This window comes from Mchenga conophoros, linkage group LG11 (assembly GCF_057382185.1).
Source record: "Mchenga conophoros isolate Kocher_MC1m ecotype Shallow Benthic linkage group LG11, M_conophoros_male_GT1.1, whole genome shotgun sequence".
NCBI classification, from domain to species: domain Eukaryota; kingdom Metazoa; phylum Chordata; class Actinopteri; order Cichliformes; family Cichlidae; genus Mchenga; species Mchenga conophoros.
Window position 1 is genome coordinate 38,394,329 of NC_140536.1, and position 13,707 is coordinate 38,408,035.

At 43.6% G+C, this 13,707-nt stretch overlaps 1 protein-coding gene across 2 annotated transcripts in view; it reads left to right on the forward strand.

Annotated features, from left to right (window-relative positions):
• Window positions 1–13,707, forward strand: part of LOC146565033 (collagen alpha-6(VI) chain-like) — a 69,324-nt gene that overhangs the window by 39,435 nt on the left and 16,182 nt on the right. For both annotated transcript variants that reach the window (XM_085292885.1, XM_085292886.1), the window contains 14 exons: window positions 1,588–1,946; window positions 2,599–2,677; window positions 3,396–3,538; window positions 4,026–4,118; window positions 4,725–4,778; window positions 5,321–5,392; window positions 7,197–7,223; window positions 7,330–7,374; window positions 8,317–8,370; window positions 8,582–8,644; window positions 9,969–10,034; window positions 11,440–11,493; window positions 11,652–11,687; window positions 11,766–11,828. In XM_085292885.1, coding sequence (XP_085149011.1) covers window positions 1,588–1,946; window positions 2,599–2,677; window positions 3,396–3,538; window positions 4,026–4,118; window positions 4,725–4,778; window positions 5,321–5,392; window positions 7,197–7,223; window positions 7,330–7,374; window positions 8,317–8,370; window positions 8,582–8,644; window positions 9,969–10,034; window positions 11,440–11,493; window positions 11,652–11,687; window positions 11,766–11,828 — 1,208 coding nt within the window. The remainder of the gene's footprint in view (window positions 1–1,587; window positions 1,947–2,598; window positions 2,678–3,395; window positions 3,539–4,025; window positions 4,119–4,724; window positions 4,779–5,320; window positions 5,393–7,196; window positions 7,224–7,329; window positions 7,375–8,316; window positions 8,371–8,581; window positions 8,645–9,968; window positions 10,035–11,439; window positions 11,494–11,651; window positions 11,688–11,765; window positions 11,829–13,707) is intronic.

Below are 13,707 nucleotides of genomic sequence, written 5' to 3' on the forward strand. Positions count from 1 at the left end.
ATGGTTTTAGTAACGCAGTAACGCAGCGTTCCTACAGGAAAGTAACGGTAATCTAATTACTGTTTTTGCAATAGTAATCCCGATTACTTTTTTCAAGTAATGAGTAAAGTAAGTATTACTCATCTCTGGTCAAATGTATGTAAGTCATCTCTAGTCTTCTCTGTCTGGATTTCAGGTTTCCACCATGTGTTGTAGATTTGTTTTTGGTGTTGGGGGGACGGATGATTCAACCACCCAACCCTGCCCTGTTTCTTTTTTTTTTTCCTTTTTGTTTTTGCTTCTTGATAAATAAAGGAGAAATGTACTTGCCTATTCTACCTGCTTTTAAACCATTTAAAATTAAAATTCATAGTTTTATATGTGAATTATATAATGTTAAATTACTATTAAACAAATGACTAAGTATTTTAGGCTTTAGTTCACTTCAGCCATATTCCATATAAATCAGGTAACATACAAAAATAAAAATAGCTTCAAATGCAGTCATGACAATAAAAGAATATGACTTTAAGGACTTAACAACATTACTTCAGTTATACTACACCAGCACCTCTTATACAGGCACACTATTGCCCCTATCAGGTCAGTGAGCTGGGATTTGTTATTCTAAACATGAACTACTGTTACAGCAACAGACAATCGGGTTTGTTTTTCATTACTGGAAGAGATCAAATTATTGGTGGGGACAATTCAATAATCGCTGGATATTGGTGGGGACATGTCCCTTCCGTCTATGCCAAATCTATGCCCTTGGTTATAGATGGTTCAGGAGGTTAACTTGACCAAGCAGTCTTTTGGTTTCAGCTAAGTACTGTTTAGAATACCAGAATAGGGAGGATGGTGTAGGTTTATTAGATTGATACATATATACCAGAATCACTGTCACAACAGTGTTTGTTTTCATTCAAAGGCTTTATGGCTTTACCTATACCTCGTGAGCCCGTCTCTAGTCAAAATGCCCAGGCCGATTTTTTGTCCCAGTCCAGCCCTGCAAGTATCTACCGGTGGTGGTTTGCTGCGTGCATTCACCCCACTCTAGTAAGTGAAATGCACGTCCTCGAGTATGAACACACCCAGTCTTCGGTTTGAGTAATTTGTGCTTGGTTTGTCGAGAGCTGCTGTTGTTATTGTAGATGCTGTTAAATATTCCAATTTTTTGATCTGTGGGCTGAAGGAAGAACAACACTCGGTGTATAAATGCTCAATAAACAATCTCTTTATTCCATACAAACACTTTTGAGCATAAACCATCCGGATGGGAGATGTGACCTGACCATTTCTCACATTCTTATAGCTTCAACCATAATATGGCATAAAATAGCATAATGATCTCACAATGCCTAATGTTTTCCCTCTTATCATTTAAAGACTGTTGCTGGTGCTGCATTCACAGTAAACATAAATCATCCAGTATCCACTCTATTGCCTAATGTGGCTAAAGTTAGCAGTACCAGCATGAGCATCAGTACCTTTGATTGTTTAATCCTGTTGTTTGATAAGTGAGCCCCTCTTGTCCACATGTCACTGTCTTTAGCTATAAAAGGTCAAAGACAAATATCCTTTCCCTGCTTTTCTTCCCATGTTCAGATTGTACCATCGACGTTGCAATAGGATTCGACATTACTGACACGAGTGGATCCAACAACATGCTGATCAGTGACCACATCCAACACCTGGAAGAGATTGTCCATCATATTTCACATATTTCAACAGAAGAAAACTTGTGCTGCACTGGCGTCCCCCAGTCCCCGGTCAAGACCCAAATCGCCTTCCATTTGGTAGACAGTGATGGCAGGGCCTTGTATGATACAAATTTTGCAGACTTCAGTGAAGACGTGTTGAAGAAAGTCTTGAGCTGGAAGTTGTCCCAGCCGACCTACTTTAACTCTGAGCTGCTGAATTTCTACAAGGAGAAGTTCAAAACCAAATCCAAGGCTACTGTCAAGGTGAGACATGTTTAGATGAGTGCTGTCAGCGTTAATCTCGTTAAAGTGATGTTAACACCATGACTGCAGCAAATCTCTGTTAGTGAGCTAGCGCTAGTGAGCTGCACGGTGCTAACACGTTAATGAGCTAACCGCACTAACACGTTGATGCCGTGGGGTGATCTGCGGTAACTTGCTAAGGGAGATTTGCCGCTTTAATGTGGTTATGGCGTTAAAGTCATTTTAAGGAGATTAACGCTGGCAGCTCTAGTTTAGACCTTTCAGAATCCTTCAGTTCTCATTTTCACCATGAAATTATCCGAGTAACTGAATTGATATCCTGTGTTGTTAACATGCAACGGTGCTATTTTTCATCTTGTTAAAATTTAGCACATAAACTGCAGCCGTGGCTGTTGGGTAGCCAAATACTGGACACTACATTCAATTACATTAATTACTGTTACCCAGCATGAAGACTGCTAATGGTAAAGAGCTTTGTTTATAACACGGGAGTATATGGGGACTGACTCACTGCTGGAGCCTCTAGTGGACATTAGAGGAGCTGCAGTGTTTAGCGCTTCTGCTATGACTTCATCGTTCAGCCCTGAACATTACCACTTCATGAGGCATCATCCACATTAAACTGTCGGACGTGGTTTACTCTGTCGTTTAGGTCTTGATGATCTTCTCTGATGGACTCAATGAAAACGTCATGAGTCTACAGCGGGAATCAAAGCTGCTGCGAGAGTCTGGTAAAAACATGCATTTACTAAGATCACTTCATTCCCAACTTTGCTTCTGGTTTTCTCATTGTGTCATCTTTACTTTTCATTGCTCATCTTAATTGACATCCCCATGCACTTTGATCTGATGTTAGCACACAAATTCTTCAGTTATTACATTAGATGTATGGGCTAGTGTCCCATGTGTGTCCTAAAACATAAAAACGCATGCTTTAATTTTAATTCTGGGCTACGAGGAAGTCCCGTGGAGCAGAACAAGCGGAAGCACAAGAACTTTCCTAAACAACCAGGAAAAAGTGGTTTGTGTAGAATGACAGAGAGCTGAAAGAACTGAATATAATACTAGTGCAACCCCTCGGCCTCTGAGGAGACACACCTAAGATATCAATTTCCTACGTCGTCTTGTTCTCAAGTTATTACATCTGCAAGATCTTCATCAGACTTGCTGTGGCTCTGAGGTCACTGAGATTCAAACTAAGCAAAGATTTTAATAGAAGCAGCTATGATATCAATTTGAAGCTCGAGCTGTAGCGTTCACATCAATGCCTTTTACAGCTGAGGGGTAAGAAGCACTTGGATCACCATCAGACTGGATCCATCTAATCTACGAGGAGAAGTTACTAAATATTTCTAGACCTAATCAGTTTGCTTGATTCAGATCCAGTGGAAATGTACGTGCACTGTGTTTGTGAAGCCACGCCGTTCCAGTCTGTTGTCCTGTCTGCAGGAGTCAGCGCCCTGCTGGCCGTGGCTCTCAGGGGCACTGACCACATTCAGCTACAGAAGGTGGAGTTTGGCCGCGGATTCGGGTACACCGATCAGCTCATAATCAGCATGCCGAGCATCGACAGCACCATATTCCAACAGATTGTAAGTCAGTCCCATTGCTCATGAGTGCGTTTCTACCTTTTCTAAATGACAAATAAAGCAAGTTTTAATCTTTAGTCTGAGTAAAAAGGAGCCACGTTCATGTTATTCATATAATGTAAAAAATGTGAGTGAATTTTATTCAGAATAACCAGTAAAGGAGTCATGAGGTGAGATAAGAGGACCCAAGTGCAAAACATGCGGGTAGGTTGAAAGAAAAGTCACGTAAGCAACAAAGAAATCAAAGGGACAATAATCCCATCAGCCATTCAGGAGGCGGCTGACGGGAGGATTGTGATTGGACCAGTTCCCTGTTTCCATTTTTCCTGCTGACATAATCGTTCCTCTTAAAGTTTATAGCGAGTAATATTTTGATGAGTCCTGATTCTCTGAAGACAAAACGTTCAGTAACCGACGTTTGCCTCTTAAAGATCTTCACAAAGATCGTGCATTGTTCATGTATGTCCTTCGCCCCCTCGTCTGACTGCAGAGCACCGTGACAGCCCGGGAATGCTGCGGAGTGATGTGCAAATGTTGGGGAGACAAAGGCCCCCGTGGTCTTCCAGGCCCACGAGGGGCAAAGGTGAGTGTGAAACCCCAACTTTACACCAGGAATGTTTCACTATAGAACACAGAGAACATATCTCACGTTTCAACTGCAAAAATTCATCATTGCATGAAACTGAGCAGCAGGCCAGAGGTCTGGACTGCAGGCGTGCTGATGCAACAGATGCATTCTGCGCTTTAGCATCATCCCACTCAAACATGAAAAACACGTCTGCACGGAGCAGCTGCTGCTCTGATACCTGTGTATAGCTTTCAGCACTGACGGAGCCTGTCCAGATGTGCCAGCTGCCAGCTCCACAGGGCGGATGCTCCCTCTCCCACAGACCCATCCATGTGGATGGGTCTGACCTGAGATCAGTTTCCACTGTGCCTCAGTCCATTTTAAACGAGCTCCTCTCTGCACGATGGAGCTTTAACCTGTTCATGTGGACGGCAGCCGGAGCTGCTCTGGTGTCCATGACACGATTGTCCAAATATCATAAACTCTAATAACTAAAATATCATTTTAATATATCACGTTACTGACCAGCTGCCACTTAATCTAATTAGTTGTGAAATGTGTCCTGAAGGCTTTTCCAGCCCTTTGCTTTCTTTCTGATGGTTCTGTTTGCTTTATAAACAGGGTGAGGAGGGAGAGCGGGGTCATCCGGGTTTCCCGGGAGAAGAAGGAGTCAGTGTAAGTGCTTCTTCTTCATCCCACCACGAGCTCTTTCCGCTGTAAATGAGACACTCGCACAATCTACATTTTCAGATTTTCAATGTAAAAATTTCCAGATTGTTTTATTTTATTCAGTTATTTGTACATAATGTTCTCTGCTTTTGCACAGTCGAGCAGCGCGTCAGCACACGTTTCACTGCGTGTAACTATGCATGTGACAAATAAAGGATCTTGAACCTGATTAAAAAACTTCAAACCTGAATTCATTTCCATTAAAAATTTTTGCTTTTAATTATTTATTTTGAATTTTCTAGTTTGTAGTTTGTGTTCTTCTTGTTAAAGTTTAAAATTCTTGTTAAAGTTCTTTTTTCCTACAATTGCCAGCTGCTTGCTCCTGTTTATGGGGGCTACCTAAAAGCAGTTGGCAATTACATTTTACTTAAATGCAGATGTATTATTGAGATAATATTCATATAACCTGATAACTGAAAGATGGACCTACAGGACGAAGCAGACTGAGAGCTCGAACCAGGTGCGCTGACTTTGCTTTTGTGTTGCAGGGCGAGCGCGGTCCTCCTGGACTTCCTGGACTTCAGGGGATCCGGGGCTGTCCTGGAAGCAGAGGACAGAAGGTACGCGATGTGTCATACTTCTGAGAGGAGCACTGCTGAAGTCTGATCATTACTCCATCACGTGGAGAAAATGACGCTGCAGTCGAACAGACGAGTTCATGGAGATGTTTTTCATGTCAGACTGTGTGACGACTGATTTTTAGCATTAACTTTTGTTCTTATCATGAAAAACAAGAGATAAGATAAGATAAGATAAAACTTTATTAATCCCTCGGGTGGGTTCCTCTGGGAAATTCGGTTTCCAAAAAAGCACAGCACCGACAGAAGTTACAGAGTTACAGAATATTATATTTATATATATATATATATAAACACCCAGCACGCCCCTGTGGGCGGTTTATCCTTCAAGCTCGGGTCCTCTACCAGAGGCCTGGGAGCTTGAGGGTCCTGCGCAGTATCTTAGCTGTTCCCAGGACTACGCTCTTCTGGACAGAGATCTCCGATGTTGTTCCCGGGATCTGCTGGAGCCACTCGCCTAGCTTGGGAGTCACCGCACCTAGTGCTCCGATTACCACGGGGACCACCGTCACCTTCACCCTCCACATCCTCTCGAGCTCTTCTCTGAGCCCTTGGTATTTCTCCAGCTTCTCGTGTTCCTTCTTCCTGATATTGCTGTCATTCGGAACCGCTACATCGATCACTACGGCCGTCTGCTTCTGTTTGTCTACCACCACTATGTCCTCTGATATGAATTGCACATTTCAAGTATGGAGTCTATTGCACCGTTGACTATTAACAAAGGTATTGCACAGTGAGGTGAAGAGGCACTACAGCTTAGTTGTTCCCCCCTCCTTTGTCCTCCTGTTTCCCCTCCCTCTCCCCTCCAGAGAGGAGTTAAACAGTCTGATGGTGTGTGGGACAAAGGAGTTTTTAAGTCTGTTAGTTCTTGTCTTGGGGAGAAGCAACCTGTCACTGAACAGACTCTTCTGGTTGTTTATGGCCGTGTGCAGAGGATGCCCAGCATTGTTCATAATGTCCATCAGTTTCTTTAGTGTCCTTTTCTCTGCCACTGTCACCAGAGTGTCCAGCTTCATGCCGACCACAGAGCTAGCCCTCCTGATCAGTTTCTCCAGCCTGGATGAGTCCTTCTTTGCTGTGCTGCTCCCCCAGCACACCACAGCATAGAAAAGTACTCCAGCAACCACTGACTGGTAAAACATCCTCAGGAGCTTCCTGCAGATGTTAAAAGACCTCAGCCTCCTGAGGAAGTACAGTCGGCTTTGGGCTTTTTTATACAGGTGCTCTGTGTTGCATGACCAGTCCAGTTTGTTGTCCACCCACAGCCCGAGGTACTTGTACTTGTTGACCACCTCCACCTCCTCCCCCTCTATCTGAACCGGCAGTGGACCTTCTCTGGACCTCCCGAAGTCCACAACCAGTTCCTTAGTCTTTGAGGTGTTGAGTTGCAGGTGGTTTGTGTGACTCCATGCGACAAAGTTCCTCACCAGACTTCTGTACTCCTCTTCCTGATCATCCCAGATACACCCCATGATGGCCGTGTCATCTGCAAACTTCTGAATGTGGCATAATTCAGAGTTGTAGCAGAAGTCAGAGGTGTACAGGGTGAAGAGAAGAGGGGACAGCACAGTTCCCTGTGGTGCTCCTGTGCTGCTGACCACAGTGTCAGACGTGATGTCCTTCAGCCTGACAAGTTTGTTTATAGTTTGTTATAAATATATCACACAAATATTAAATATATCAGACGTTTAATCGAATCCAAATAACTGAAAGATTCCTGTGAAGCCGGGCTGAAAAAGTCAAACATGAGCGCTTTAACCATTAAATCTGCTGTTTGTATCTGCAGGGCTACCGAGGCCTCTCGGGCAACAAGGTGAGTGACTGAGGTCTGCTGACACTGCTGCATTTACTGGAGAAGTGACAGTTTATCATAGATTGAGCAGTGAGACGTAACAGCTGATTGTGCTCCAACGCTGCAGGGGGACGACGGGGAGGATGGACTGAACGGCATCGATGGAGAGCAGGTATGAACATCTGTGACTGAGGCCTTCTGATCACTGACGCGTTGCTAACACCGTTACTTTTTCACTAACCAGTAATCTAACTAATAATTATTTCTATTGTTAAAACAAGAAAATTACTATTTTTCAACACACAAACAGTTGAAGCTGTCTTCAGCTGCGGGGGGGGCTGATGAGGTGGCTCTTCTGTGTTGAAGCCAGAGGGGGGGTTTGGTTTCCCTGATGTATAAATCCTGGCACAGCGCGCACTCCGTTACTCTGTGTCGGGCACCTGCAAGCCAGTGGACACACTGGTTTGAGTCAAGGAGGCCCTGGAGTGGCTAACATTAGCCTCAGCTAACGTTAGCTAATGTTAGTCTAGGGTGAAGACAACTGGGTTGCCCGGCCCTGGCCACGAGGTGTCCCTTATTTATTTTTCAGGGAGTTGGCAACCCTACTAATGACTAACATCAGCTAACATTAGCTAATGTAGCTAATGACTAACATCAGCTAATGTTAGCTAATGTAGCTAATGTCTAACATCAGCTAATGTTAGCTGCTAACATTAGCTGAGGCTAATATTGTAATGATTTTTCTCCTCTTTGTGAAACAGAATGTAGCCTGACAAACATCTGGGCTGAGGCCTTTGTTCCTTGTGCTGTGTTAACACACACCTGAACACAGCTGTGACAGACATGCTGACACCTGCTGATGAGCAGTGAATTTATCATCACCTGGCTCCTGCTGTTCAATATAATCATTTGAATGCAACTGTGGATTAAATTATACATATAAGTTTAAATTAGATAAATGAATTATTACATATGAAAATTATTCTTTATATTAACATTTACACATGCTGTATTATCCTAGTGATTTACAAATCATGGTAGGAGAGTATGATGGTTTATGTCACGTGACTGTGGAAGAAGAAGAGATGACGCGTTCTTCTGGTTTTGTTTGCAGGGAGAGACGGGACTCGGTGGACTGAAAGCAGAACGAGGACCTCCGGGAAACCCAGTAAACAAAAACCACTCAAAGTTTCTTTGCTTCGTGCTGCATCAGCTCTGATCGTTGTTACCTAATGAAACGATTGATCGATTTTACTGTTATTGTTTCTGTTTTCGTTTTTTTAAATGTGTTTTGACTTCAGCTCGTAAAAATGAAGCTGTGAGCTGTTGACCTCTGACCTCTGGGTAGGTTGATTGACAGGCTGAAATATCATCTTTAGGGCATCCCGGGGACAGGAGGCGAGAAGGGGCTGAAAGGACAGAAGGGACTGAGAGGAGACCCGGTGAGTTTCGGTGCTTTCATTTCAGAAAGGTCGGCAGTCACATGGACTTTTTTTCCTAATTATTTAATATGTGGGAGCAGGAGGGGGACGAGGAAGAGGAGGAGGCAGGTCAAGTTCAGGTCAATCAGACTGCTAAAGCAAAATAAACCTTTCATATTTCAGGTTTTTTGTTTTTACAAAGAAAACCTGTTTCAACAGCCTGAATATGAACAATGTCCTGAAATAATGACTCTTTAGTTTCTGCACATATTTTTATGATACAAAGATTATGGTGAAGATATTTGATCGTGTAGTTTGTCTGTGCCCGTCTGATCTGTCTAACAAATACAAATAAGCTGGGATTTATCGAGAGCTTTTCCAGCCTGGTGTGATCACACACTACATTCACTCATAAAACACTTTATTTACAACAATAATCCACAAACGTCGTGCTGTCATAAAAACCCATCACAGAACTCTGCATGTCGATGTTTTCTCAGGATGTTTTTGTGTGTTTAAACGTTTAAATGTCACTAATGTCAGTTAAAACTAGGGCTGTTCGATATAACCATATATATCGATGACGATATAAAAACGTCTATCGTTTCATTTACGCTGTCGTTTGTTTCGTGGTGTCGCAAAATAAAGTGTTTATGGCAACATTTTTTCATGGTTTTGATCACTGCAGTGGCTATATTCATTTCTTAAAGTTCTGTCTTACTCTTATATGTAATATAACCACACTACGGACGCACAAGCACCTGTTTTTATGCGTTGTCGTTAGCAACAACGACGGTAACAGCATCGCGTATCCGCTTGTTTATGTTCCACATAAACCTTTCACAATAAAGCTCAAGATCCTGTTGAGACCTTTCAAAATAAACTGAATCGCGTGAAAGAGCAGATTATTTACAGATGAGAAGCAAAAAAGAGCCGCCAGGTGCTAAAAAATAAAGCTTAGACTCCAACGTTAGAACAGGCTTTTCCCCGCAGCACGCCGTGTAATAAATACTCACAAAAAAAACGGCGCCGTTACAGCTTATGTCTAAAACGTGTCGTTTCATGCATCGGTTAAAACACTCGACGCACAGCTGGAAACACTTCACGCAAGTCGAGCTGCCCGAGATTCACAGACTTTACAGAAAATGTTACATTTTTGTGATTTATATCGTTATCGGACGATAAACGTCAGATATCGGGATATGAGATTGTGGTCATATCGCACAGCCCTAGTTAAAACTGTAATATCGGCTCTTTCTTCTGTCGGAAAACCCGACAGCTGATCGCAGCTGGGAAACAGCTGGAAGCTCCACTTCAAGAACCGAACACTGTTTTTGTCTGACAGGGCACCCCGGGTGTCGACAACAACAGACCAGGACCCAAAGGAGACCCCGGCAGCCCAGGGAGACCAGTAAGACACGTCCACATCTTTATGTAAAAGCTGAACGTTAGCCGCCATGATGCCACTAGTTTACCGTAAATTATCTACAGAGACTAAAGCTGATTTTCTTATCAGGCTGTAAACGTTTTTAATATGGACTGCCTCTAAATTAGCACTTGAATGCTCAGAGCACTTCGTACAACATGCCTCATTCACACAAGCACTTTTTCACTCTCTAACATTCACCCTCTGACGATGCATCAGGGAGCAGCTCGGGTTAGTATGTTGCCCAAACCTCCAGTTAGTAGATGACCTGATCTACCTCCTGATCTACAGCCAACACGAGTGTCTATGGAGACTGACTCACTGCTGCCTCTTCTGGGCATCAGAGGAACTGTGCGTTTTTGATACTAAAGTATTTGTTGGGTTTCAGGGGATGCAGAGCCTGTTGTTCACCGAGGATAGGTTTCCAGTCTGTCCCAGAGAGACACACAGTCATTCACACTCATACTCACACTTCATACCTTCAGAATCACAAGTTAACCTAACGAGCATGCCTTCGGACTGTGGAAGTGAGCTGGAGGACGCGGGGCGAGCATGTGACACCCTGTCACTTTCTTTTCAGAAGAGAGGATGCCATTGGATCAGACAGTCAGTTCTGTTCTTAGCTGACAGGAGTGCGTGGTGTGGTCTTCTGCTGCAGTACACATCTGCTTCAAGTTTAATGTGTTGTGGATTTAGAGACGTTTCCTCTGACCTCTGACATCAGTGAGGTCGTTTCTCTCAGAGATCTGCTGTTAACGCTGCATGTTGTCTTTTCAGAGCTTCCTCTGTAAATGATTGTGTGGAAAGTCCCAACAGATCAGCAGAATAGTCAGACCAACCTGTCCTGTACCAACAACCATGCCACATATACACCTATATGCATTCATTTGGTGCCACGTGATTGGCTGATCAGATATGTGGCCAGTGATCGAACATGAATGTGAAGCCAATACAGAAGCATCCTAACCTGGTCGGCAGGGGGCGAGTCCTCTGGTCTGATTGGATAGAAGTCTATGACAAAAGGAGCGCTGAACACTCTTTGGTGGATTTATGGTTCCAGTTGCTAATTTAAAGTGTTTCTGAATAAAATGTGATTAATTTTACTTTTAAATCAATAAGCCCACCTGATGTACATCACAAATGAGTGAAGACTATATGAGCTGGTCCTGAGTAGCTCACTCAGGATACAAAGACCAAAATGTTGAAATTACCAACCAGTGACTGACACCATGCAGCCCTGACCTTCTCTGGTGTACGGTCTGAGGAAAGCCAGGCCAAATGGTCACAATATATAATTATAATATTTTGACCAAAGTATATAATTCTGTGGATGGACGGGCAGAAGGACAGATGGCTGGATGCAGTTATCAGAATGTTTTTTAATCCACAGGGTGGTCCTGGTCCAGACGGGTACGGGGGTGACAGTGGACTAGATGGAAACCCGGTGAGATTTCTCAGAAAAATCGTTCTTCTGTTTCTCTCTAAGAGAAGCTGTTTTCATGAAGAGCAGTGATCCTCACACAGAGACTCGGGTAGGAAGGTGCTGCTCTGTGCTGCAGAAAGACTTCAGCATGATGATGGTGACATTTTTTTCTTGTGCAGGGTCGTAATGGAAGAAGAGGTCCCAGTGGTGAGAAGGTAGAAGACGATATGAAGCAGCATCAGGATTATACCGTATATCTGTGACTGTACACAGACGTCTGACTCTGTTTGCAGGGGTCACCTGGTGAGAAAGGAAATCGAGGCCCTCCCGGTATCCCAGGTGCTGCTGGGCCACAGGTGAGAGTCCGGTTCTGTCGTGACGGTCTGCTTTGTGATTGGACGCACGGCAGGTTGACCTTAATTGTGAGACCGAACATATTTAACTCAGAAAAGACGCGACTGCCTCTGCTGTAGTTTAACCCCTCCTCCCCGCACTCAGCCTTCCTCTCGCATCGCTGCTCTTACTATGAATGTTGTGGGAACGCTGACGGTCATTCAGAGTGGGAACACCCTCTGGTCAAGTCCTCAGTTCTGATAAAAAGAGTGATGAAACATGCAGCCAGAATTATGCCAGAAGCTTATCGACAGCTACCAAGAGCGTCTGTGAAGAACTTTGAGACATTTAGCCAAAAATTAGTATGTTTATTTATATTTGAGCCTGTGTGCATTAGAGAAAATCCATTTGGTGCACGCTAGTGCTGGGCCATATCATACCATCCACGGTAACACCGGTGTAATGTTGGGCAACGATAAGAAAATGAAACATGGCGATAGAATATGGGTAAAACGCGCATGGGCTGTGCCTTTGTTTACATACGCACATGGCGGCGACGCAGAAGGAGAAGAGTGAAAGCAGATCGTTGAATGAAACAATGAACCAGAACTGGTTTGTAAAAATGCTGCAGCTTCACTGGTGTGGAACTGGTTTAGCTTTCGTCCGTCAGATACACAACAAAGCACTATTTTTGGTAGCGCATGCTAGCGGGCCGTCGTTATTACCGTGTTGTTTGGAAAATACGGCGCACTTAAAATCAATCCTTTGATTTTTCTGAAAGTCGACAGAGCCCCTTATAATCCCGTGTGCCTTATGTCTGAACTCTGGTTGTGTTTACTGACCTCGAAACGATTTTATGTGCACGGCGCTCGAAAATCTGTCAGATGTTTCAGTGCGACTTTGCTGAGCTACGAAGCCGCACCGCTTGATGGATTGTCGGAGCGTTACGGCTGTCGTAGGCGGAGCCTCGCGGAGTGATACGTGCTGTGCTTCAACATAATGTTACCGTATTGCGTGTGTATAACCTCTTTTTAAGTGTTGTGGATGTTATACATGGTTATGCTGAGGATATGTCGGCCAGTTTCCACTGGAAATGCCTTTTGGTTAAACTGTCAGTTTGCACTGTTAAATGTTTATATAACTTTAATGCAGATAAAAAACAGCTGCTTATTTAAGTGAAAACACATTGATGGGGTTTTTTTTGTTTTGTTTTTTGCACTAATAAAGTTGAGGAGTTCTTCTTTGGCTCTCGGAGGAGGCGGACGCACTTTTTCTCCTCTCCCTCATCTTCCCTGCTTGTGTCCTTGTCTAGTCTCGTGTTTTGTTTTTGTATTTTCCCTGGAACACTCTCTCACAGTCTGTTCTCTAAAACCTAAAAGAGGAATTATGGATTTAATCAACTGGTCCCTAAATGCAACTGACACCCCTTTCTCAACGAGAAGTTTGGGCTTGGGTGAGACTGAGTGCTGAAGATATCGACCTATTCGGAACCATGATAACAGGGTTCTGGCTGATCGGAGCTGGCTTGGCCCTAACTTATCGAAGAATAAAGAAAGCGGAACCGGCTGTTCAAACCCCCACAAGGCTGCCCGCTGGGATTGAAGCGATGGGAGAGGTTTGTGTATTGTATGTACGGTCGGCAAGGTCTGTCATCTCGGTTGTGGGCAAAAGACCTGCAACTGACACATAAAGGCTATCTCATCTCATCTCTCATCTCAATTTGTCTCGTGTCAATTATATCGTCAGTTATATCGTTATTGCAAATTTTCAAATGCATATGGTGATAAATATTTTTGGTCATATCGCCCTGCTCTAATGCACACTCTCTACGATCGTTGCACACTGGAAAAGGTTTAAAGAAATCATTAAAAATCCAAAATGACCTGAAATTCATGCCCGTGA